We start from the raw sequence: 27,262 nt of genomic DNA, 5'->3' as shown, positions 1-27,262 counted from the left end.
TTGTATACACCGCTTTATTCACTTAACGTTAAGGTTTTATTTTTTATTCGACTGGATGGGCAACGAGCAAGTGGGTCTCCTGATGGTAAGAGATCACCACCGCCCATAGACACCTGCAACACCAGGGGGATTGCAGATGCGTTGCCAACCTAGAGGCCTAAGATGGGATACCTCAAGTGCCAGTAATTTCACCGGCTGGCTTACTCTCCAGCACCTTGCACTTGTAGGTCGTGCAATTGTGTATATATATTTTTGTAACTTTGAACGCATCGATCTCTTATCCGTGACCTTACGACAGCTACGTTTATGCAACAAATGTGTGTTTATGTAGCTTCTGCGACTACACGCTGGAAGAACACAAACTCAACCATCACCACTACCACTCTACGCGAAGCGCTTTGTACGAATGACTGTAATATTATCGGCCATAAATCATTGATATAGTTTGACAGTTATCTCAAGAACCGATACCAAACCGATAAGATTTTCAAGGAGGATTTCTCGGTTTTAGTATCCGATCATAGGCCCTTGACTTGTGGAGTACCACAGGGATCCATACTGGGGCCATTACTCTTTAGGGTTCCGTAGCCAAAATGGCAAAAACGGAACCCTTATAGTTTCAGCATGTCTGTCGGTCTGTCTGTCAGTCCGTCCGCGGCTTTACTCAGGGACAATCAATGCTAGAAAGCTGTAATTTTGCACGAATATGTCTGTAAACTATGCCGACAAAATGGTACAATAAAAAAATTAAAAAAAAATTTTTTAGAGTACCTCCCATACACGTAAAGTGGGGGTGATTTTTGTTTTCTCATCCAATCTTGTAGTGTGGGGTATGGTTGGATAGGTCTTTTAATAAGGGAGTTGCTAAGACGATTTTTCGATTCAGTGATTTGTTTGCAAAATATTCAACTTTAAAGTGCAATTTTTCATTAAAATCGAGCGTCCCCCCCCCCCCTCTAAAATCTAAACCGGTAGGTGAAAATTTTTGAAAAAATTCAAAATGGTAGTAAGTGTATCAAACTTTCAAGGAAAACTATAACCGCTAAGTTTGCTTGAGAATTATTAATAGTTTAAGAGTAAATAGCAGCCTAAGGTATAAAATATACCTAAACTTGGAAGATTCCGTATAAAATACGCAATCCTTAGAAAAATATTACTTATTTTTTTCGTAATGTCTACGGAACCCTATTTTGGGCGTGTCCGACACGCTCTTGGTCGGTTTTGCTTTTTTGCAGAATTGTTGTTTGCCAAATGTTTCATTTGCCAACTTATTCATTTACCAACTCTCAATTTTCGCCGAAACCAAAAGCTTTTCTCAGTGTATTTTCTTATGCTTTTATAGAACACGGTAGGTGAGGTTAGGTTTATTTTATGAAAGTTCCGAAAAAACATGATTTTATAGAAAATCTTGAGTTGGCAAATTAAATAGTTGGGAAAAGCCAGAGAACCCTTCCGGCATCTTTATGTCCGGGTTATAAACTTTCAAAGACACTGTCAGGTCCGACCCCCGAGGGGGAGAATTAAAATTTTACGGCCTTCCACGGCCAGACCTATCACTGCCTATTATACCCTATTGCGTAAAGTAATAAATTTGGAAAAAAATCTTGAGAACTTTTATTGAGAGTTTAAACGAAAAGCGTTTAGGGCGATGAGATTTTTTTATATTAAAGCGAGGAGATTAGCTTTAGACTCTCTGGGATGAAATTCGTGCATTTTGTTACAACCCCAAGCCATGCCTACATGTCGCTTCTACGTCACTACAGTCTTGACAGAGTCTTGGTTGAGGATGAATAGTGAGGGTAAATAGTTTGGTGATTTCCCCTTCCATTCTATGCCGTAGTATTGGAGTTCCGAGTACTTCGAGCATGATAATATAAATAAATATATCTTATCTAAGTACTGCATACCAACAAGTAATAATAAGTATTTGGTAAAAAGTCAATTTTTAAGACAAGCTTTTTTTTGCTGTCTGTGCTGTCTGTTGACTGTACTTATATTGTCACCCAAACTACATTTGTATACTAAATTTCAAGTCGATGCGGAGACGATCCTAGCCGGACTACCAGGATGTCACTACCAGATTATTGTATTGTCACGCGATTTACATAAGAATTCCAAATTTCAAGTCAATCTGACTACTGAAAGTTGGTCAAATTATACTTGCAAGATTTGACTACAGACAGACAGACAGACAACGGGACAGGTGAAACTAAATAAAAGCTTGTAAAAAAACTTTGTATTGTAATTTAATTATGTTTATATTTGTTAGCATTGTGTGTATGTCATAATTAAAAACTTTTCTAAGGGTGGGTGTGTAGTAGGTATAGAACTTTAGGCATAGGAATCAAATATCATGTAATTAGAATATAGGTATCATGTAGCTTCGCGCCTGTCCCATATATGGAAAGGCATCATGTATAGCAACCATAGGACCATAACAACTATCTCATATTACATTAATTACTATTATTATTAACCTAGTTAAAAAAGTATATCAACCCTGTGTAATCCTTGAATAAAGTTAGATCGCATCGAACCTCCGTTGTTTTCATAACTCCCGTCAAGTCTCAACCTCACATGGCGACCGTGACAGGACCACTTTATAAAATGGTTGTTTATAAAATGTTTCTCAAATGATCCCAAACTTGTTCCAGCGGGACACGACGTTCGAGACGACGGCCAACCTCACGCTCAACGTCACTCGCTTCGACGACACCTGCAAGTTCCACTGTCAGGCCGTCAACGACGTCATCACGGAAAACAAGGACCCGCCGTTCACAAGGACCAAGGAGCTTGAGGTTTGGTGTAAGTAAACAATCTAATTTGTCACCCTAGAAGAACAACTATGAGCAATTACTTTGCTCACCAGCGACCCGCGACCTTGCGATAGCTATGTCCTATGCAACAAATGTTTGCTCATGCAGCTCCTCCGCCTCCACGCTGTAAGAACACCCACAAATCACACAAACCCAACTATCATCACCACTACACTACACTGACGCGTTTGGAACTCAACCAGAGCTTATCCTCAGAGCATCAGAGCAACATTACCGTTCACCCTGCTACCAGATGTAACATCAGTAGGCACTTTAAGATCAATATCTAAGTGTCTAATAAAAAATATTTTTTGGAAAAATGTATTTGTGATATTTTTTTATTTGTATGCCGCTGTTAACTATTTTAGTCTGTACATATATTTTTTGTAGCACTTTGAATAGTCATGTATCACGAAATTTATGTACAAGTATGTACAAAATTAAGTTTTTTTTTTGGTATGTGGATCAAATAAAACCTACGTAGCCCTTACTAATTAATCTAACTTAGATTCAATCAAATCGTGCCTGCTAGGACCAAAATTACCCTGTAAAATTTTACTTCCAGATCCACCAGAAGTTGACGTGTACCCATCTAACATCACAGTGATCCAGGAGTCCAAAATTCTTCTCAACTGCACGTACAGAAGCAATCCTTCCGCTCTCAGAAAGGTTTCCTGGTAAGTAGCACAATGAAGTATTTTTATTGGATTTTTGTGTTGCAACTCAAACGCCATCTAGTCATCGAAGATGAACTGTTAATAAATGAGTACCTATATAGCTGTCATCGTCAGCTAAGAAATGTACATTGCTGAACATAGGCCTTCCCACGTTACATATCTCCACTGCAATTGCATTTGTGCTGCACTTCTCATTTTTGCAGGAAGACTGCCAATACATCATCTTCTTTCAAATCGCTAACGTCTAACATAATTATGATGTTAAAGTTTAAAATTAAAAGATAAAACATACTTACTTCAAAAAATTATAAAACGCGTTTTATATTTACTTGGACCATCAGACCTAACCTAACTTTGGTCAAAATTCACTCCAAAACACAAGCCCAAAAACTGCCAATTCAAAAGTTTCTAGGTCTCTTGCCGCCTAAAAATTATACAACTTATTAATCAATATAATTCCTCTATTTCCAGGTATAAAAACGGCGAGTTACTCAGCGTTGGTCCTCCCCACTACAACCTCGGCACCGACAGTCAGCCCTCGCTTATAATCAGCAATGTCACTGGACAAGACACTGGCAACTATACTTGCCAGCTATTCAACGAAGTCGGCAATGGCACTAGCCACAATAGCATCAGCGTTAATATATTATGTAAGTTCATTTTTAACATTAACACTTTCATCATTAATGCTGTCATCGTCTATGTCACTGGCTAAGACACCATCAATGATACCTGCCAGCTCTTCAATGACTTTGGGAATGCCACAAGCTACAAAAGCATACTAAATCTTCTGTCTTTTTCTATCTTTATACTTATCTCCGGTATGTTTTATTTTTTATTATGAGAGGGAGGGAAATGATGATGCTTAAAGTAGAAGTTGTTCAAACCCAGGCATGGATTTTATGGCGAAAGTAAGCTTTGTGAAGGGCTTTGTGTTAGGGATAATTCAAATTCAAATTTGTACTAGGCCCGCGTAAAAACTGCAGCTAAAGCTCTCCTTTTGAGGAGACAGGTGGGAGTGGGACAAATAGTAGTAGTAAAATTCTTATAGTACAAACAATTAGTTTTTGAAGAGTTCCGTCCTGTGAAGACGATCCTGGCCGGACTACTACTACAAATGAGAATTTAATTATTTTGATATTTGATTATTGTTGTTGTTGTTTATGTCAACCATTGAAAAAAATGCTATACTTACTACTCTGTCGCGCGCAACAAGACTAAGTAAGCATTGCATTTTTGTCTATAATTCATATTGCTAATATTCAGAAACGTCATATTTTTGCGATGTGTCAGGATTTACTTCATAACGGCAGTTGACTATGACGTTTATGGATATGGATCGTCATCAGGAATTAATTTATTCTTTCAGTCAAACCAACCGTACGTCTGGTGATGAGCGAGAAGAGTCCTCTCAAGGAGATCGATCATAAGAACGTCACCCTGACCTGTGAGGTGGCTGACGGAAACCCTCGCATCCTGGATGAAGTTACCTGGTACCTGGATGGAGAGGTGCTGAAGAAATTGCCGGAATGCAACAATGAGACTGACAGTAAGTAGCTGTATTTTAACGAAGTAATTCAATGAATTTTTAGACAGCTTTCAGTAATTTCCACGTTTTTTTATAACATGGGGTGATGAACAAGTGTATTATAGCTAGTGCCACGAGAGTTGAAGTGAATGCTACAAAAATAGCTGATTGCACAAAAGGAGAATGAATCAAACGATATATACAGTACATGGTCATGTGTGCGTGACCTCAACTCCAGTGGTATTAGCTATATCTGATAATAAGTAAGCATCGACAGGTTTTATCAGCCATTTTCGTTCTCACTTCAGTAATTAGCAAATTTTGCCACTGTCGGATACATCAAGGAAGACATCATCAGTTGCTTACATAGCTATGCAGCTATAAACCTGACTTGGCGGAATTCCAGCTTATTAATCTGCTTAATCTTTGGCATATCCACTCATTGTCAGTAAAGTACTACTTCTGACACAGTTGTTACACCGTGTCACTGCTTCAGTGTCTGCAATTAATATCATTTTATTGAAGTCCAAGCTCCGGGATAGTCAATAGTCCGGGTAGTTAATTTTCTGGTCCTTCGAGCCGGATCCGACGCATTTGATGAGTTCGACGAACCAGAAAATGTTGACGCTAGTGCGATAGCACACGACGATGAGATGAAAAAGTAAGAAAATTAAATATGCAAAGGATTTACGTAAGATGAACTGGCGTCGTACAGCTTTAACGCCGCGAGATGGAGATGAGTTGGTGAAAGTCCTTTCTGTGAACTGCACTGTTTACTGGACCGGCCGGTGTCTGATAGCGAGCGAATGAATTGACACACGTCCTCTCGTAGCAGCGTTAATTACGTGACGCGCCTTACTTCGAGAGAGAGTGAGTAAGCGGAAGATTGAAGAGAATGATTATTATACGTCGCGCTTGGTGGGAACACCCATCCCTCCAATGGTCCTTGATCAGGACCATTGCAATATTTCTACGAGTAAATACAATATTGACATATATTTATTGTAATTCCAGAAGCTCTCTGTGATGAAGTGGATCCATCAATGCTGCTCCTCCAAGATACTACCAGAAGTTTCCACGGGAACTACTCTTGCCGTGGCAAGAACACAGCTGGAGAGGGAGAGGAGAGCCCTAAGACTGAGCTCATAGTTAACTGTAAGTGAATAAGACCTAATAATTTTATTACCATTAACAAACTCCTGATTATTGTTATTAGCATCATCATCGTTGTCATCATCATCATCATAATAGCCATCTACATTATAATCATCGTGTCCTCATTACAACTACTACCCTTTTTAAAGTCACTACTGCCGCTGTTAAACAAGTGAATGAAGTCTGTGGAATTATTTATTAAAATTGCACTACCACCCGCTTGTATTTAAAAAATAGGGTACCTGTCTAGATGACACCATATTACAATTACCTACCCTAAGACGTGACTAGAAAAAAAACAAATCCCTGAAAAGCTGATTAATTTTGAATTAACATTTAAATTAGAGTTGTCAATTGCCATACAAAATCCATGGATGATTCGTGTATTTTGAGAGCTCACAAAAAATAAAAAAGTGGTATTATCATCCTTGTTAGAACAAAAGTGAAGCATTTAATACGTGTGCAAGTTCTCAACCCGCAATGGGCCAGCGTGGGAACTACAGCCAAAGCACTCTCATTCTGAAGAGGTCCATGCCCAGCAGTAAGTCATTCATCATTCCATCAGTCATGTACCATCAGTCAAATAAGTGGTCTATCATTTTTAAACAAGTTTCTATCAAATGAATAAGTTGCTAAAGTCGAACTTTCAAGTTGACTGACACGTCTATTTTATTGGCATTATTGTTTTATGACATGCAAACGATTATCAACTTTAGGGTGGTAGACCACATATTTGGCTGATGGTAAATCCGCTAAACATAGGCTTCCTCTCAGAATGAGAGGGCTTGGGCCGTAGTAAGCAGTAAAACATTTGAAGCTGTAAATGGTGAGGACTAATTTCAATGTCTTTTCTTCAGATCCTCCTGGACCCGCAAAGCTGGTGTACTCGCCGTGGCGTGTGGTGAAGGGAAAGTCACTCATCCTGACCTGCAGCATCGAGGAGTTGGGTCGACCCGAAACCAATAGGTAACCAGAAATCAATTTCTTTTGAGAGAACACGAGAAAACAACAGAAAGATGAAATGGGAGCTACGGAAAAAAAATATCATGGGACACTTGACACCAATTGACTTAGGCCGAAACTAAAGAAAGAAAGAAAGAAAGAAAATACATTTATTCACAACACAAGACAACAATATTATTAGGTACAAAAAAAAACAACACAAAGGTATGTGTCATTGCGGTTGTGAATCGGACACTGGCTCAGCATAATGCTGCTTGATCCAACCCTATAGTGTGGGGTATCGTTGTGGTTTGCTAAGACGATTTTTAGATTCAGTGATTTGTTTGCGAAATATTCAACTTTAAAGTGCAAATTTTCATTAAAATCCAGCGTCGCCCCCCTTTTAAAATCTAAACCGGTGGGTGGAAAAATTTGAAAAAATTCAGGCTGGTAGAAAGTATATCAAACTTTCAAGGAAAACTATAACGGCTAAGTTTGCTTGAGAATTATTAGTAGTTTAAGAGTAAATAGCAGCCTAAGGTATAAAATATACCTAAACTATGGATGATTCCGTATAAAATACGAAATCCTTAGAAAAATATTACTTAATGTTTTCGTAATGGCTACGGAACCCTATTTCGGGCGTGTCCGACACGCTCTTGGCCGGTTTTTTAAAACATATCCACTACCTTTAGTACAAGCTTTGATTGGTTTGAAACTAGTCAATTGGTGTCTATTGTGCCTCAATGTTTATTTAATCTGCAGATTCCGTTGGTATCGCGGAGGCCGCCTGGTCACCGACATAGTCTCCGCAAATTGGACCATAGACCCAATCAGCTTGGACCATCGGACGAACGTCACTTGTCGCGGTTCCAACTCGGGGGGAGAGGGAGAGCCAGCTACTACTTACATCAATGTACTAGGTGAGTCCCATGTCATATAATCTACATAGATGATTTTGTTTTGTTGGATACGTAAATATGAAGCCGTGGTTACAGATTTAGTGAATAATTCATTCCCATTAAGCAGAGAACCGTGGATTAAAATCCGTGCTCGTGTCTCCGAGTTTATTGAAATATCTAAAGAAAATATCGTGAAGAAACCTGCAGCGCCTGCAAATCAATTCAATGGATCCCAGCTGTGGGACGTATATAAACCGAGATGATATATAACACAGTCCCTCGACTTAACGACGTAGTTTCTTTTTAAAGGTTTTTGTGACGGGGATTTTTAAATATTTGTTAACCTATTTTTGGACATTGCATCGTGCGTAGAATATTGTCATTAAATTATAATTGTTTGGATAACTGTTTGAGTGTATGTTGTTTTTATCTCTTTCTCTTTCTTTCTCAGCTCCTCCGAGCTTCAAATATGCGATGAACCACTACAGTGGAGCATTATATAAGTCACCGGTGAGTATTTTTTTTTATTATATATTTTAACCACCTATAATTAAATAATTTATTGAATCAGGCGTTACTTCGCGGAGGTCCATATTATAAACGAACTGAAACAATTGCTTTGCTCACCTGCGACCTTATGATAGCTACGCTTATGCAAGAACTACACTGACGCGTTTCGAACTCAACCAGAGCTCATCTTCAAAGTAAGACAACCGTTCACCATGCTACCAGATGTTAAACTACCAAACCAAAACGTTTTTATGTGTTCTTACAGTGTGAAGGTGGAGGAACTGCATGAACACACATTTCTTGCGTAAAGATAGCTACCATAAGGTCGCGGGTGAGGAAAATAATTGTTCCGGTTCACCTATTTAAGACTACTTACTGACAAACCATGTTGCAGATAGTCTTTTATTGTCTGAAGAAGGATATTTTTTTTCCTTTAAGTAATCCATGTTCTTTATTAGTAATTTGTGTAATAATTAGTTATTATAGAAATATAAATTGAAATGCTGAAACCTATTTCTACCCTCGACTTAAATCAACCCTCGCCTACGGCTCGGAAGGATATAAACTTTACGAGTGAAATGGCGCGCTGTTTTTTTGTATTTGCATTTTTTTGTTTTGTGTACGACTCTATTGTTAACGGCGTAGAAGCGTGTTCAGATCTTTGATCAAATTTTTGCTCATAAGTTTATGAACTCGACTGTACAATCTACAACTATGTTCCAGAACATTTCCCTCTCGTGCACTGTCGAGTGTTTTCCGCGATGCAGCGTGCAATGGTTAAAAAATGGCCAGGTCATCGAACCCGAAAAGACAGATCGATATTACGTAAAGGAGAATTGGATCGATTCTCAAGTCAACAGAAATGACTTCGAAGCCACGGAGAGCATTTTGGTAAGTAAAAATAAGCCTTAAAAAAATAATACTTCTAACTTAGTAGGTACTTTAACCGGCTTCGTACGCCAAAACCATTATGCCTTGAATGGAAATTCCGGGATTTCGCTAAACTTCCCGTGGGAATTTTAACAATTTACCCGGGCACCAAGTTTTAAGGAGATCGTGTGAGCGTCTTTCTCAAGCCTTCCCCGAAGGACAGAGAAAGAAGATTGGGTTCGTTAATCTGTATATTGAGGCTGGCCAATAGATTTTTTAGGTGGGCAATTTTTTTTTAAAGTCAGTGCCGGGCCACTATTTTTTGAGTTTTCTTTCTACTTAAATTATACACAAAGAAGAAAGGCTGGCCGATCAACGAGTTATAAAATTGGTGGGCAACTTAGTGGCCAGTGGGCATTATTTGGCCAGCCTTGGTCTATATCAAGGTTGACCAATCGATTTTCTAGATGGGAAAATTTTTTGAAGTCCGACGCAGCGCCGGGCCATTGCTTTAAGTGGCACCTAACTACACAAAAGTCTCAGGATAGTCATTATCCCTTGAAGAATTTGATGTTTTGACTCAGTAATAATTAGACTATACAGTGTGTTACCGGCAGTCGTACTTTTTTTAAGGGAGGTGTCACGTATTTTTATAACTTAACCATAACATTAATTTAATTTGTAAACTAAAATTCAGACTTTGTTAACTTTCTATCAAAATTATAATTGCCAACAATGTACAGCAAAGTAAATTGACAAGTAAGTGTAAAAGACAGCCGACAGATACTTTGATTATTACCTTGACAATTTACTTTGTTGTACATTGTTGGCAATTATAATTTTGTTAGAAAGTTAACAAAGTCTGAATTTAAGTTTATTAATAAATTAATTAACTTTAACCCCCCTTTAAAAAAGCCTGGCTGCCAGTACACACTGTATATCCCTAGGCACTTTTGTACTAAAATTAATCACGCTTTTGACTGATTGTTCGATCAACGGGCAAATTCAAATTGGCTTGGTGGGCCATTGGGTTTGGCTATCCTTGTTCTTATTGTACTCAACTTTATCCGTGGTACTTATCTTTATTCTTACAGCATTGGAACATGACAGCGTGGCCCGGCAATGTGTTGGACCGGACGGCAGACACGGCGAGCTACACTTGCCGGTCTTCCCGGAACGACGCCGGCCCGCCGGTCAATAGCACCACAAAGTTTGCTGTCGAGTGTAAGTGCTCTACGTCTCTTTTTCGACCTTATTCCTTCACTTTATGTACGTGGACAGAGAACAAAGTATCTTATAATGGGTCTCATATTGGAATCCATACATTTTTTTTATAGTTTATAATGTGTCCCCATGCAGGGCAAAAGCCTCCCCTTTCTTATTCCACTCGTCTCTACTCTTGGCCAGCTCTTGCCAATCTGACTGGAATCGATCCAGCTCGTCCCGCCATCTCCTCCTAGGTCTGCCTCTGCTCCGGTGCCCGTCGCATGGAACCCAATCGGTAATTACTTTGGTCCAGCGATCCATATCCATGCGGCAGACGTGTCCCGCCCAGTCCCATTTTAATTTGGCGGTCTTCATCCCCACATCGACAATTTGAGTTCTGGAGCGCAGATCAGTGTTTCTGATTCTATCAGATCTCTGAACACCTAGAATACTCCGCTCCATAGCTCGCTGGCAAATCTTGAGTCTGGACTTCTGAGTCTCAGTCAAAGACCAGGGCCTACCACGCTCTCTTAATACGATTCAGTTTAGGCTCTAAACTGAACTGCATCGCTATTTCGTACCACGACGTTACTTTTGCGATTCAGTTCAAGCACGGTTCAGCGACAGCGATACAGACATTTTCATTCACTCACTTCAAGCGGTTTTCTTTCCATGACGCTTAACTTGAGTGGGAATTGAATCGCTTCAGTGTCAAATTTAGCGATTCAGTATAAGTTACTCATTCTGACAATTATTTTGGACTTCTAAGTATTTTACTTGGAATATTTTTTAAACTTCAACAACTTTTTAACTTTTATTCAAGTTTTATAACTTTTCATAGGTACTCCTCACGACATTGTGCTTCTTAACTCCTCATTGATAAAACTATTTTTTCAGTGAGAAAAGAGACTCGTGGATTAGTGACAGCGTAAACATTATTTGTAATCAGCACAACGGTTGCTAAGAACACGGAATGACATAGTGTTATGGTTTTAAAATAAAGAGGTTTTAGTATACAATATTTGGTTTGCATATAGCGGCATCCCTTTCGCGACTTACCGTTTCAGTTTCAGACCAGAGACAATATCGGTTTTCCATTCACTTGTAAACCATTGAGACTCAGCTCTGAGAAATAAACGTCGTGGTACCAATTTCGACGACTCAGTTTAGGTGCCTAAATTGAACTGCTCTGCGTTTGGATCGTTTATGAAAAATCATGGTAGGCCCCCAGGTCTGAGCGCCGTAGGTTAGGATGGCCATACATATTAAGAGTCATAAATGGAATTTTTGCCATGATGATCATTTGCCATCCTACTCATATTCATATATTTATATTCATTTATTCAAAATTACAGATGAGCCTGAAAATATCACAGTAACGCCAAGCACAGTACGAGTCACAGAAGGAGACATACCCGAAAAGGTCGTGTGCGCAGCGAGGTAAGAATATAAAATATCCATTAATAAAACGCTAGCTCTCTTCGTCCTACAATACGCCTCATTATGTCTATACATAAAGAAAGACACACACACAGAGAAAGACTATTCTTTCTCTCATAACGAGAAGGCTTTGGCTGCAGTTTCCACACAGACTCACTGTGGATTGGGAACTTCTCGCACCATTGAATCGTGTTGTTTTCCTTTACCACATATGGCAGGTAAATTTTAAACATAATTTCGCTGGTACTACAAAGATATCGATACGGCTTGAGTTACAATAACCTAACCTTACCAACAAAAAGTTGGAAAACCCCGACTTTGTCACTTCAAAGTTTATTTATTTATTTTATTTTATTTTTATTCGACTGGATGGCAAACGAGCAAGTGGGTCTCCTGATGGTAAGAGATCACCACCGCCTATAAACATCTGCAACACCAGGGGTATTGCAGATGCGTTGCCAACCTAGAGGCCTAAGATGGGATCCGGCTCCCTTACTCTCCACGCCGAAACACAACAGTGCAAGCACTGCTGCTCAATATCTCAAATTCAATATCTCAAAAACGGCTAAACCGCTTTTAATGAACCGTCGCTAGAAAACCTGATTTCAAATAAAAAAGCGCATTCAAATTGGTCCACCAGCTACGGTGTCATAGACAGAGACAAAGACAGACACACATAACGGTCAAACTTATAACACCCCTCTTTTTGCGTCGGGGGTTAAAAATATGTATAAACGACATTAATTTTAAGGTCAATAACATCCTAGTATTTTTATAACTGGCCGTTCCGAAAAAGTCAAAGATGCGAGCCCGGGGCTTGAACCCATGATCCTCTGCTTGATACCAAAGTGCAAATCATTAGGCTACAACATCTCATAGATACACTAACTGGAACTCTAAGCCTTCTTATTTATTCAAGTTAAATCGCCAAAACTTATACTTGACTGTAACCTATAATTATATTCAATACAGTAAAATTTAACATAACTTTAAAAAATAACTTAAATTTTCGTAAGGCAGAAGACCTTGCAAGATTAAATTAAAGATTTTGCCAGATTAGGCAACTTAAGTTCAAGCGAAATAATGGCAAAGGGCGGGCCACATCGCTCAAAGAACAGATAACCGTTGGGGGAAAAAGTTCTAAGGGGGTCTTTGCTCAGCAGTGGACGTCTTCCGGCTGATGATGATGATAAAATAACCAACCAAATTGTACAATGTATAAGTATTTTTCTTTTGACAAATGAGTATTTGGGTACTATCTCATAATTTGAGTGAAAACTTATGGTTAAAATATTGATTTTGAATGTTTTATTCGCTTCAACAGAGGTTTCCCAATGCCTTCCTACTCGTGGCGCCGAGGGAACTCAAGCAAGGCGATGGGCAAGGAGCACAGCAATAACTCGCTCGTGCTGTCTTCCTCCAACACGCTATTATTGGGACCGGTGCAAAGGAAGGACGTAGGGCATTACCTGTGCGAGGCTTACAATAGGCATGGATCTGTGTACACCACAGCGTTTTTGGATGTTTTGTGTAAGTGAAACAATCTCAATAAATCTCAATAGCAGAGTTCTATCAGACATGAATACTGTACTACTTCTCTACAGTCACCTGCGAGCCGGGAAACCATTGGTTTTCCAAACGAGACCAAGTCTAAATTTTGTTTTGGCAAAGAACCAAACCAAAAGTACGAGAAACGAAATTAATGTACAATGCTATTGAAAGCAGTTCAGTCCTGGTCCACTCACTCAGTGCTCAGTGCCTGCCTGGTCTACAGTTCAGTTGGTAGTGACGTTTACAACCAAGGTCTACGAGCTGATGCTGCAAAGGGATCTCTTCCAGAAGTCTAGGTTACTTGATTTCGATGGTTATTCGACACGACATACAAAATACAAGACAATTGCGACAGTCGACGAACAGCCCACACGGCTGTCTACCTTCTATTAGCAATAATACAAAAAACTAACAGAACAGAACCATGATAAAAAATAAAGCTAACTAAATATTATTGATGTGCGACAACAACTGCTATTTTAGACTTTTCTTATGTATTTCTTTTAACAGTTGTCCCGGAGTGCGGCATTAAACAGGCAGAGCTAAATGGAGAACAAGTCCTTATTTGCACAGCGCACGCCAATCCTAGCGAGGTAATTGACTTCATAAGGATTAGTCTATAGTATATAGCGACCCAACCCGGCTTGGCTAGGATACAACTTTAAAAAAAAGATGTTAAAAATCGCGGATATCTATGTATATCAACGCGTTGACGGGCAAAATCAAATGCCTTGGCGAGCCATTTCGTATCCCGCAAACCAAAATTTGACCAGCCTTGATCTTATCGTTATCATTTCTCAGGTATCTTTCACATGGAGCCTCAAGAACGTCAATGACAGTCTTACCGACGAGAAGATCTGGCAGCAAGGCAGCCAGAGCTACCTCCGGCTAAGCACCAGCGTCGAGGTGTACAGAACATACTTGTGTTACGCGAACAACTCCGTTGGCAAGTCGAGGGCCTGTGAACGGGATGTCATGGGTACGTTATAACCGTGTGAATTTGCTTTTTAGAATACTAGTAGTAAATAAAATATTGAAGAAAGATCGCATGTCTTCTTCTAAGGCACTAAACTCATAGAGCTTGTCTAAGCTAAAATGACGCGTCCCTCCACTAAATCAGTTGATTATAACTAAGTAGTTTGACAGATCTGATCTGAGACGTGGGCGCTAACGATGGGCCTCATGAGGAAGCTCAGAGCCACTCAGAGGACTATGGAGAGGGCTATGCTCGGGGTTTCTCTGCGGGATAGAATCAGAAATGATGATATCCGCAGTAGAACTAGGGTTACCGACATAACCCGAAGAATTGCGAAACTGAAGTGGCAGTGGGCGGGGCACATTGCTCGCAGGACTGATGGCCGATGGGGCAGAGGTTCTCGAATGGCGTCCGCGGATCGGGAGATGAGATCTCTCTCTCTCTCTCTCTCTCTCTCTCTCTCTCTCTCTCTCTCTCTCTCTCTCTCTCTCTCTCTCTCTCTCTCTATGTCCAGCAGTGGACGTCTTTCAGCTGATGATGATGATGATGAGTTAGTCAGCAAATCTTACAGTAACCGCTTGAAACTAATGAGCAGATGGCCTAGTGGTTAGATAACCTGACTACGAAGCTTGAGGTCCCGGGTTCGATTCCCGTGTCGGGGCAGATATTTGTATGAAAATACGAATGTTTGTTCTCGGGTCTTGGGTATTTATGTATTTAAGTATGTACCTGCCTATATAATTATAATTTATCCGTTGCTTTTTAAGCTTTGCTAAGCTTACTTGGGGACTAAATCAATTGGTGTGAATTGTCCCGTGATATTTATTTATTTATGTGTGCATGCCGCCCGTATTTTAAATTTGCTTATGTGCGTAAATGCGGTGGCAGGGCGCGTCATTTCAGATTAGACAAGCTCTACAACCTTAATGAAGACTTTCTTGGGAATATTGTGTGGTGGTTTTCTCTTGCTTTCTACGCCGCAGTGCTGGAGTCCAGAGTTCGTAGTTGGCAATAGAGAGCGCTGCTACCCACTCTCAAATCAGGTCCCTTACCTTCGCCGCCTTAGCCTTTGATCTTTCTACATCCACTGAATCGAGAGGAGCAAACCTAACGTATTGTTAATTAAAACAAAAATAATATTAATAATACTTTTCTGGTTTTAGTGTTCATAAATCTATTAAACGAATAATGCTCAATATTAATGTTTTACGTATATCTTATATAATAATTATTTTTCTTAATATTGAGCACTATTCCAATTTACAAACAGTAATTGAAGATCTCATTTGTAAATAATAAACTAAAATCTAAAGAAAGTAAATAAACCTGTACTTACTGGAACTAAGACGATTTTGGCTACACATCCACCAAAGACGTGCGAGAAAACGTAGCAGTGTGCGAGAAAACAGAACAGTGTGCCAGAAATCGGAGCGGTGTCCGAAAAAGCGGTGTGTGAGAAAACAAACCAATCAACCGATGGGATTATGTTAAGCGTAGAAATCCCATACTAAATTACATTATTCTAGAAAAAGATGGAATGCAAACTGTTCCTATCTTCGTTATTTTTCTACAGACGTTAGTTTTATTTTCCAGTTTTAGTTATATGCCATTTTCCAGTTTTGTATCACCATGTTCCACGGACATAACTTATTTAGTTGGCTAACAACGAGGTCAACGAGTGACATCACAGTGTAATATTACCATGTATGTAAATTTATATGGGGAAATCGCATTTTGATAGCTCATAAAAATATGTTCAATACGTCAGTAGTGCGACCGCTCGCACTGCTGCATCGCTTCGCTACGCATCCTCGCACATCGTGGTGGATGGTCAGCCTGCTGTGTGCCATAATCATAATAACATAATTATTATATTTTAACCATAACATATTGTTATATTTTCTAGCCAACCTGGAAAGCTACAGTGAGTAATGTGTTTAGATGTTGCGCCAAGTTTATAAGTCTCTACGAATCATGAGTTCTGACTTAAATAATTATAGAAAGAAACAAAATCACTATTTTCTTATCGATAATCTTTTCGTCAAGCAGCAGTGCTTATGCTGCTGCGTTTTGGCATTGATAATAAGAACATAATTTATATGAAATTACTAGCATATATGCTACTAGCTTTTACCCGTGGCTCAGTCCGCGAAAAATTTGTTTATAGCTATTCAGCGGGAACTAATTCAGTTCTCCGGGTTAAAAATTATTCTGTCCTTCTCAGAGTCTCAAACTATCTGCATAATATCAAGTTTCATTTAAATCGATTTAGCGGCTTAAGGCACAACAGGCAGACAGACATATTTTTGCATTTAGCAGAACTCATGATCTCTCTCCCAGCTTTGCAATTTGTTTTGATAAATTGGTAAATTTTAACGCATTGGCTGCGCGTATTTAAAAGAATTACCAAAACTACTTAGAAAAATATAACAGCACAGTTTTCTTACAATTGGCAACACGGTTGAAATTAAACAATTAGCTTATTAACGAATCGAAAACTATTTAATTGGTATAAGCCGCTTACTTCAAATAAGTCGTAATAAACATTTATTCGTGACTTATAACTTTTTGAGCAGGCACTCAAGTATGGTGGCGGGATCGTCAGCAGCTCATACTGATCGGATGCATCGCTCTTGCTGTCCTTGTCATCACTGTGATACTATGCATCATCATCATCTGCATTTGCAGGCGAATGAGGGCGAAATCCAAATGTAAGTCACTTATGTGCTATAAGTCTCGTGTAAATACTTATTGCTTATGTGTTTTTCAAGTGAATTTTTGGCTTATATTTATCGTGTAATTAAATTGAAATGTGTCATTGTTGTTTGCTTAATCGTTAACATTACATAGTTTTTTCAGTATATCATTGTAAATATATTTGAAGTAAGATTTCATAGAAAAAAAGGAAACGCTCATTTTTAAGTCTAATTAGCATGATTTTAAAAAGATAATTATTATTTTCAGTCGTTGATTAAAAAAACATAACGTTTTACATAATTTAATATTGTTTGCCATTTGTTAACTAAATTTGTTTTCTTTTTCTTGGATGCTGCCTACTAAACCACACTTAACACGACTAAACATATACAAAATGATGTAGACAATAATCCAGTGGAGTTAGAAGAGAGAGAAAAGTAAGTTTTATTTTGTTTATGTTTTAATTTTAATAGATTACTAGTTGAGAATGATTTATTCGTTGCGATTATTCATCCAAGTTTTTACTTTAGCTATTGACTGAATTTTAATTTGTTCTAAATAGGAAGTACTAAATAGTCGCTTTAGTTAAATATGGAGTCAATGTAATTTAAAAGCAACTTATAAGAATAATCTGTGATTTTTTTAATTAGTGTTGATTATCTACATTGACTTCAATTAATTCCAATTTAAAAGATTCTTTATGTGTCTTAGTTACCCTTAAAAGTATGTTTATTAGGCATAATTTAAAGTTTTAGCTTTTTTTTAGATTTATTTTTGTTTAAATTTATACGGTTGATATTTGTTTGGTGATGGTTCTGTTATAATTTTTTGATTCTTATCATAATCAGAATAGATAAAGTAATATTTTCTAATTTTTAATTTATAGTTTGTCTTTTATATAAAACTTATTTTTTTCTAGTACTTAACGTTTAAATGATAATTTTCAGCGACGCCCTTGGTCCGAGCAGATTCTTGGCACACTTTGTCAATGCCACCCTCAAGGTCACCTCTTGTAGTGCCCATGCAGAGGTACTAGGCCTCCGAAAGGTCAAGGGCAAGCACCAAGGTCATTGAGTTTGAGTTTGTGCCTGTAAATGCTTGGACCATCGGCTAGTTTTTCTGACTTTTTTCTAGCCCAGAATTTGAATGTTTTTTTTAAGTAGATGAGCACATTTTCATTTTAACACGGAGTGAGGTTTTATATTTGTATATATTTTGCCTAAATATCTTATTGTTGCCTAGGTTCCTAACAGCACTAACTCCAGATGTTCTCAGACTGACTACAATTAATACCTCAGGTATATTTACTAACAATTATAAAGTTTTCTATATAGTTGAGGAATGCTTTCTTTTTTCACGCTGTTTTGTCTTTGAAATAGATAAAAGTCACGGTAAATAGAGTCAGCGTTACTTTTTTTCATAATAGACTTTTATAACATAGCAGACTTATTTCTTTACTCATGACTTATATGCTTATAAGTTATGACTTACATAATACACTTGTAAGTTACTGACTTACCTTGAGTGTTGATAATTTTATTCTTTATAAACCTTAATTTTGAAATAAGTCTACCAGAGAAATAAAAGTCTATTTGCTTAAGAGTGGTTTTGTATGGTTTCAAATGTGTGGTTTTCAAACAGTAGAAAAAACATTTTCGTAGAATCAGATTTTTTTACGAAGGTATTTCCAATCGCTGCATGTAAAGCAGATGGAAAGCATTCTTCTAGCTTATTATTTCACAGGTTTAAATATATTTGTAATATTTCTATGTATTGTATATGTCCATATTATTATTATGTTAGGATTCATAGGTAGGCTGTTACTTTTTTTAATTTCCATTTTTGCATGTTAATAAATATTTTTTTCGTTTCATTTCACTCAGTCCTGACGGAAGCTGTCTTAATGAAATGTCGATTGCTCAATCGATCATATCACAAGCATTACCCGCTTTATCACCACGTCTTAACCTAACATTCAGTCCAAAAACATCTGATAGAACAAGACTAGTCGATTCCCAAAGCTATCCCGAAGCTAACAAAAGTAGAGAATCGCATTCAAGTAGCTTACAAGCTAACTTGTCACAATTAGAAGCAACAATTAACGCAAATAAATCACCAAGTAGAGAAAATGAAGATAATGAACAACAAACACCTAAACCAGAACCGAGAGCACATAGTGATAAAGTACAAACAGTAGTGACACCTAGCAAATGGCCATTGAAGCCTGGAGTTTTAGTTCATGTCAATTCAAATCATACACTGAGCCCCAAAAATCAAGCAAGAATGGCTGCCAATGTATCCAATAACAATGAGAAAGAAGATGCTACGCTAGGTCTACTCGAAAGAAACAAGAGCATAATTGATGATGAGACTTCGCCGAGTAAGTCAGAATATTCTAAAAAGAATGGAAAACCTAGAAGACACACACAAAGCGTAGTCAGTGGGATCTTTAAGAATCTAAGAAAAAGAAGCGATAATGATTCTGATGATGACAGCGGAAAATATAAGAAGATTAATAAGACCAACAAAAGGGCTGTGTCTTTGGTTAATTTGAATAAACCGGGATATAGCTTACCGAAAAGCAAAATAAGGTCGTTTTTTCAGAGCGAAACGCCTAATGTCATTGTCACTGAAGGAGGTAGTTCATATCATGTTTTATTTTACACATTTTTCAATAAAAAAAGATACCATGACGTCGTTGAAAAATATTTTTTTCCAATTACTACTTTAAATCAATGTTATTTTAATTACTACTCAAACTAATTAATCAACATTACGATTTATTGGTCTCTTTTTTTTTCATTTTAATTTAGAAGTTTTAAAATTGAAAGATTCTTAAATTTATCATTATTTTGTTTCTTTATAATAATCAGTCTTTTATTTTGTTTTACTATCATTATCATCATTGTTTTATTTTATTTCATTGTCATCTTTAACTTCCACATGTAATTCAATATCTGTACGAACACTTGACAATAACACATTCCCATCTTTTTACTTTGCGATTTAGTTTGTATTGTTTTCATTGAATCCGCTTGCATGTAGTTTGTTTTTGCATGTTTTAGTTGTGTCGTTTAAGAGGCCTGATAGAATAGCTGCGAGCATAAAACCTTTAAACGATGAAGCTTCCAAATGCACTAGGAAAAGAAAAGCCCCAGGAGACAGTAAGTTGAGCATTTCTTTTAATATTATCTCCATAATAGGTTTCCAATTTATACAGCGGTCATTCTAATTACCATGTCGTTTTTTTCCGCAATACTGATACGGTAATTAGATTGAGTGCACAGATAAATGACAATAGGAAATCGGCCTGTCTAATTCACTATCCACTCAGTCTAATTACCGTGTCGCTTTTTCCCTCAGTAGTGACAAGGTAATTAGATTCATTGCACAGTGAATGAGAATAGCCGATAGTCAGCAGCAAAAGTGGATAAGCGGTTATGGTGTTCAAAATGATTTACACACGACTCTACTGTCAAAGTAATAAGAGTGTTCAGATCATTTTCAGCACCACAACCGCTCATCTGCTTCTGCTGCTAACTGTACAAGTAATGTAATTAAATCGGTAATAAAGCTTAAATATAATAAATATAAACTAAATTATACCTGCTTAAAAAGTTAAATAAAATTTAAATTATCTATTAAATTAAATCTAAATAAGACCCTTGTTCCATTGTGTGTGTGTCCAACGGGTTGGCAGAATTTTCTCATTGAATTGCCTTAGCAGTTGGTTGAAAAAGAAAGCTGCCAGTCTTTTGATCTCCACTAGTTAGTATCGAACAAGTACTTTTGCACTTCTTTAATTAATTTGTGACTCTGTGGACCCAGGATCTCAAATCCGACAGCAAAGAAATTGTATGCTGAACCGAGACCCTGGTGTTTTTATTTTCATAACTGTCATGGCCCCTTTTTCTACATTAAAATTAACTTTGTTGAAATCTCAGTATCTTTACTATTTTATGCATCGTGTCAAACATTATTACATTAAGACACAAATTCATAGATCGTTTTTCCAAATTATTCTGAACCACTGCTATTTAAATTACTAAAAACACATGAAAATTAAACCAAATTCTTAATCATTTCATGACATGTGCATCACCACACTATTTAAGTTAATAAATTCTGTTCTAGTGTCAGTATAATTTTGAAAAAGAAAAATTGGTCCAAAAAGTAGGAGGTAACATTTTTGAATTTAATAAATCTACGTTTTTCTTCAGGCCCACCTACGAATGGCATAGATAATGCAGCCAACGGCAACCTTGGAGCGGACAATCCAGGTCTTTACGAGAACCTTCCGTTCCATGGGCTACAACAAGCACCCAACAAGGTAAACTATACTGTATAATCATGAACCAAATGTTGACCCTGTCATTTCACCAGTAACGATAAAGAAATCGATCGACATAATTGAAAATTAACTACTAGACATCATCTATCAGCCGTAGGACGTCCGCTGTTGGACATAGGCCTCCCCCATAGACCTCCAGTTACTTCAGTTGGACGCGCAGCCGGCATCCACCGTGAACCTGCGGCTTTAAACACGTCTGTCCATCTCGTTGGTAGACGTCCTACGCTGAGCTTGCCGATTAGCGGTCTTCATTCGAGAACTTCTCCGCCCCACCATCTGTTCTCCATGCTATATGGCCTGCCCATTGCTACTTCAACGAGTTAATGCGCTTGGTTATGTCAGTAACCCTCGTTCTTCTACGAATCTCCTCATTTCTGATGCTATGAATTCTTATTTCTCCGCACCTTTTCCCAGTTCGTTTGGGACGAATTTGCTTGCGACATTTGGCTCTGTCATTTATGTAAGCTCTGATTCCAAGAATTACTTATTTAACCTAAAATATATAATAAGTCCCTCTCTCCTCTTCTTCTTATTCAGCCCCTTGCTATCCAATGATTAGTGTAAACCTCCAGCAGTGCACGGCGTTCTTTTCGGACTAGTGTCTCATCCACTCTTTTCCGGCAATTTTGACCAGATCATCGGTCCTTCGTATGAGTGACTTACCGATATTTCTATGTCATGTATAAAAAGTATTACGGAATTATTTTATTCCTGACCCAGCGTAGAACATCTTCTCAGTAAATTTCATGTTAATTTTTTCACTATTATATCTTTCATGGAAAAGTTTCACAATGGTTTTCGATTTATTTGGGTCGATTATACACGCAACTAGTGTTATGTTCTCATTCAAATCAAATATAAAATGATAGTGACTATAGTTCATACCTTTAAAGATATGCTACAATTTTTAAAAAAACATTAAATATCTATCCTGTAAATTATACCAAGTCTTGACAACTTATTTCGATCGATTTCAAGTGTTTTATTTAATCGTTTTAAGTTAACATCATTAAATTGTTTTTATTCGCTTCGCCTACTGATTTGCTAATTTTTTGTTTCGTTCATTTCATGTTCGTTTGCATGTGCAGCCAGTTCAGGCTATACAACCTCGAATCGATGCTTCAAAAACAGCTAAGGGGATAGAGGCACTACAAAAACAATTGACAACCAATCCATCATTTACACCGAGAATAGTATGTCCTCCTTTCGTGCAAAACATACCGTATCCAATAACGACGGCGTCTAATTCTCAGTATCAATATGGAATACCGTTGCTATCACCCATCCAGCAAATGTATCCACTTCATCAAACAGTATTACTAAATCCATATTTACCGCCGATGCAAACGTCGTTTCTTAAACAATTTCCAACGATCGATGAAGAGGTCTTAGAGACAGACACGAAGAAATTTTCTTCACTGAATACTAGAAATCCTAGAAAACTCCCGCAATTTCAATCTATGCGGGCAATTAGGAAAAGAAACATTGAAAGGTTTTATCCTAATACCGAGTATGGTGAGAATTTTACTGAAATTAATAATAATAAAGGTAATCGTAGTAACCGAGATAGTAATGAACATGAGAATATTATATATGCCAATTTTCCTTCGCTTTTAAATGTTAAGTCGAACATAAGTGGGGTTGAAGAGTTTGAGAATTTAACGGACTCCATACAAGTTTACGAAGAAAGCAACGGACAAATGAACGTCTCTACCAATTCGCTGAGGCCAGTACCTGCTCCAAGGACAAAAATATCACCTATGTCGTCACCAGAAAAGACTGATCACGTATACGTTAATTTATCAATGCCTTTAATAAACACTAAGTTTTCTACGTTTGACGTGGTCGATGCTCCTATACGGCCGACAAAATCAGCTGAAGATGTATCAAAGAAACTTTCAAGTGATAAAGATAGTGAAAGACTGAAATTAGATAATAATGTTGGAAATGAAAACGGTGATAGTGATGACGAAGGAAATAGTGAGAATCCTGACGAGAAAAGAGATTTATCAAAACCAAATATTATTGGTGCAACTCCTAAAAGAAACACCTCTATCATACTGCCTTCTACCTCTCTAGTTAAATCAGCAGTTAGTAAGCTGAATGATCAAGGTATGAACAAAGTTGGACTACCAAAAAAGCAAGTGATATCTCCAAATAAGACACTACAGATACCAAAATTAACTGAAAAACCAATACCAAAGAGAAATCCAATTAGGCGTAGTAACTCTGTACAGAGTAGCATTACTATAAACGAAGCTCAGGTATAATGCTTTTTGTTTTTATTTCCTTCGATCATCTTTTATTTTAACACAACCTCCCAAACTGTCGTCTGTAACTTTGACTAAGACACTAATATTTTCATTTCCAGAATACTAACATACTCCAACAACAATATCTCCAAAAGCGTAACCTTGTAAATTTAAATAGTAAAGGAAAACATAAGAAAAACTTTCAAATCCCACTGCAAAAACATCACAGTTTCTGTTACTTCCAGCCAGTGAGAGTAGACAAACGAATACCTGTAGATCAAGAAGGATCCTACAATAATACCATCGGGCCTATGATATACCAGCCCGCTGAAGCCCAATATTACACAAAAACTTTAAACCGGAGTAGAGACAGAAATAGCCACAAATTAAACCGTCTAAAAAAGTCTGAAAGCCTCCGGGAGAAACTATCGTGTGTAGGAGTATACGACAACTATGAAAAGCCGAACTACCCTGAACCAGAATACAACGATTCAGAAAGAAGATCCTATCTCCAACTCCTAAAAGGCAATTACATATCAAATTCAACTAGAAACTTGGGCCCTGAGCATAACTATAACGCTAATTTTAACACAATGGGTCCTAGAGATGATAAACCCAAGCATAAAAAACTAGTGTACGCTGATTTAGCATTAGGTAATCATAACTTGAAGTTTAAGAATACTGTCAATTCAAATAGACATTTATACGATACGTACACTATAGGTAACCATGATAGTACTAACAAGGAGACTAACAGTAGTCATATTAACGTAGCCAGTAGTCGGAAAGGCAGTCAGAGCCAGCCGCGGAGCGACTACGCCACGCTTAAGTTTAACGAGATTGATGTCTGAGGTGAGTAACATGTAACCATCATCTATTAACTTTATAATAGGCATGTAGTTAAGCTGTAGCGACTCCTAGCGCCATCTAGTTGTCAAATAGAACAACTGCGATATCCTACATTACATTATCGAAGTTTCTAAATTCGGACGCATAATTTCCGACGGTCTTCCTTCAGACTTCTTACGCCCAGTGGGGAAAATCATGAACGTGATAAGGACCAATCTTAAGCAACATACTTAATTATAGATGATGCGTTTTTTAGCAGTAATTATTATTATTATATGAATGTTTCACGAACAATTTGTGTACGTTTACTGATTTGCGTAAAGTTGATTTCGATCATGTTTCCACAATCTTTTTCGGCTATTGGAAACATCTAATCCCACATCTCCCACGTCTCACACGACGAAAACTTAAGCCAAAAGCGCAATGATCTCACCAGTAACTGCAGTGAACACTAGAACATGAAGTACGGAGCGGTTACGATTGGTCTTAATCACATCCCCTGTGTGTTTTTTAACAAAATGATGACTTTTATTTTTCAGAGTTAAGGAATGAGTTCAATCCAAATTTGAATTATAATTGTAGTCATTTATTTATTTATTCAGTCTCAGTCATATTTAAATGTTACATAAACTCTTGTTACATAGTATAAACTAATAATTAAAACGGTTAACTTTCGATATTTTCGGAAGATTTTCATCAAAGTTTCCTGACTTAAAAAACGTGAGGTGAACCGTTTTAATCGTTAGTTCATATTAGTTATTCTAAAAACTCGAAAAAAAAACCATTGGCTTTCGTCCGCTATCAATTATTATTTTAAATAATTTCTGGTAATATGTGCTCAAGTGATCGCTTCGAAGCATGATTCCCAAGTTACATAATCAATGCTTTTAAAGGCATGATTTCTCAAACTACTTAAAATTTTAACCTTTTGATGCCACTGCACAGCCCCTCCACTCGTTGGGTAATTGACACCACAATTGACGTTATTTTTATGGGCTGTCAAAACGTGACTAAATTTCACAAAAAAGCAAACTGTGACATGACTTATTTGCCAATTACTCGTAGTATATTAGTAAACTCAATAGTTTTCATCTAAAACTTATGAGAGGGGGCTAATATTGACTCGGAGGGATCCGTCTTGCAATACTAGTGCCATCTGTCGATAAGTTGCCACTTAGCTCTTATTGTGGTTAAAAAGTTAAAAGCGTGCAAGCGTGGTTAAAAGGTTAAAAGCATGTGTGCCGTGTTGTGACGTTTTTGTCTTTTTCTAGGGACGCCATAAATTATTTACCAAGAGTGACACGTACATTTTCTAAAACGAGGTAATATTTAGTTGTTTTTCAAAATTGTTTAACAAACGCTTCCATTAACAACACGCACTAACATGTTTTGGACTGTTTAAAATACATTATTTACTTAAATATTTACATTTATTATTAATATTTGTAATATGTATTAAATATGTAGTCAAATTTATCAATTTCAAAGTTATTTTAATATAGGTACCTACTCTGAAAAAAAAAACCTATGAAATACACCATTATTAATTTATTACTTAATTTCAAAAGATTTTTTTAACTAACTCATGCTTCACTTAACTTAACACATATTACCAAGAATATCATGGCTTATCTTAGTGATTTTACATTAATGATGATTTGTTCATTTACGTCTTTGTATTAGATACTAACTAATTGAACGTAGTACCTAGATACTATATCATACTGGATTACGTCTGCGAGTTCACTCCGTTACAGCTCCTATACCCAAAATATTGTTTTTAACCTTTTCCTCAAAACGGTTGAACTATTCTAAACGCCCTCAAATGACATAACAAAATGATGAGGTCATGCTACGGTTAATTTTATTCAAAATCAAACAAAAAAAAAAAGGAAGCTGACACCAATAGACGTTAATTTCAAGACAGCTCTATGATTTTGTCAAATATCTAAATATATTTTAGTAACTTTAAAGTAAATAAATATACAATTGGCTCATATGCGAAGTCACAATGTACGATTATCATACAAAAATCTTGCTTGAATCCCGTTTTGAAAGCTTGCATAATGTATGCTAAAAAAGTACGCTTTGTAAACGTATTCTAGCAAATAAAGATTTACTTACTTACTTACTTTTTATGTCCATGAGAGTTTTTTGATAGGACTATCACTAGATGGCGTTAGTAAACATTTAATCCAATTGATGAAATTATAGAGAATTAATTATATTTTTTCCCCACAGCCCTTCAAACCTGATGATCAATTCATCTACGCCGACGCAGACCTTAAAGACTACGGGCCAATCAACTACAAGCAGGCTTCCATCTACTCCCAAATGAAGAAAGTGAAAGAGCAACAGAGACTCCAGCAAATATACGACAAAGAGCACGAAGACTTACTGTGATCTTTTAACTTAATTTTTAGACAGGAAATGTGCAATGAATTAAAATCGCGGAACAATGTATTGACAAGCTTTGTACATCTACAGATTTAGACCCAATTCGTTTGAGAGCTTTTTTCACTGTCCGTCAAAAAACCATT

At 37.3% G+C, this 27,262-nt stretch overlaps 1 protein-coding gene across 1 annotated transcript in view; it reads left to right on the top strand.

Annotated features, from left to right (window-relative positions):
* The window catches only part of nrm (neuromusculin), a 697,165-nt gene extending 670,114 nt beyond the window's left edge, over window positions 1–27,051 (top strand). Inside the window, exons 9-30 of the mRNA XM_074109606.1 lie at window positions 2,655–2,805; window positions 3,382–3,493; window positions 3,965–4,143; window positions 4,863–5,042; window positions 6,036–6,176; window positions 7,034–7,142; window positions 7,884–8,041; window positions 8,472–8,530; window positions 9,254–9,421; window positions 10,495–10,624; window positions 11,962–12,046; window positions 13,371–13,576; window positions 14,108–14,190; window positions 14,399–14,576; window positions 17,150–17,284; window positions 17,674–17,707; window positions 19,154–19,908; window positions 20,336–20,434; window positions 21,491–21,600; window positions 22,710–23,885; window positions 23,993–24,725; window positions 26,964–27,051. Coding sequence (XP_073965707.1) covers window positions 2,655–2,805; window positions 3,382–3,493; window positions 3,965–4,143; window positions 4,863–5,042; window positions 6,036–6,176; window positions 7,034–7,142; window positions 7,884–8,041; window positions 8,472–8,530; window positions 9,254–9,421; window positions 10,495–10,624; window positions 11,962–12,046; window positions 13,371–13,576; window positions 14,108–14,190; window positions 14,399–14,576; window positions 17,150–17,284; window positions 17,674–17,707; window positions 19,154–19,908; window positions 20,336–20,434; window positions 21,491–21,600; window positions 22,710–23,885; window positions 23,993–24,724 — 4,980 coding nt within the window. The 3' untranslated portion in view covers window position 24,725; window positions 26,964–27,051. The remainder of the gene's footprint in view (window positions 1–2,654; window positions 2,806–3,381; window positions 3,494–3,964; window positions 4,144–4,862; window positions 5,043–6,035; window positions 6,177–7,033; window positions 7,143–7,883; window positions 8,042–8,471; window positions 8,531–9,253; window positions 9,422–10,494; window positions 10,625–11,961; window positions 12,047–13,370; window positions 13,577–14,107; window positions 14,191–14,398; window positions 14,577–17,149; window positions 17,285–17,673; window positions 17,708–19,153; window positions 19,909–20,335; window positions 20,435–21,490; window positions 21,601–22,709; window positions 23,886–23,992; window positions 24,726–26,963) is intronic.
* Window positions 27,052–27,262: the final 211 nt, after the last annotated feature.

Source organism: Choristoneura fumiferana, chromosome 29 (assembly GCF_025370935.1).
Source record: "Choristoneura fumiferana chromosome 29, NRCan_CFum_1, whole genome shotgun sequence".
Taxonomy (NCBI): Eukaryota; Metazoa; Arthropoda; class Insecta; order Lepidoptera; family Tortricidae; genus Choristoneura; species Choristoneura fumiferana.
Note: the sequence above shows the minus strand (reverse complement) of the source record. Positions and strands in the feature narration are given on the sequence as shown.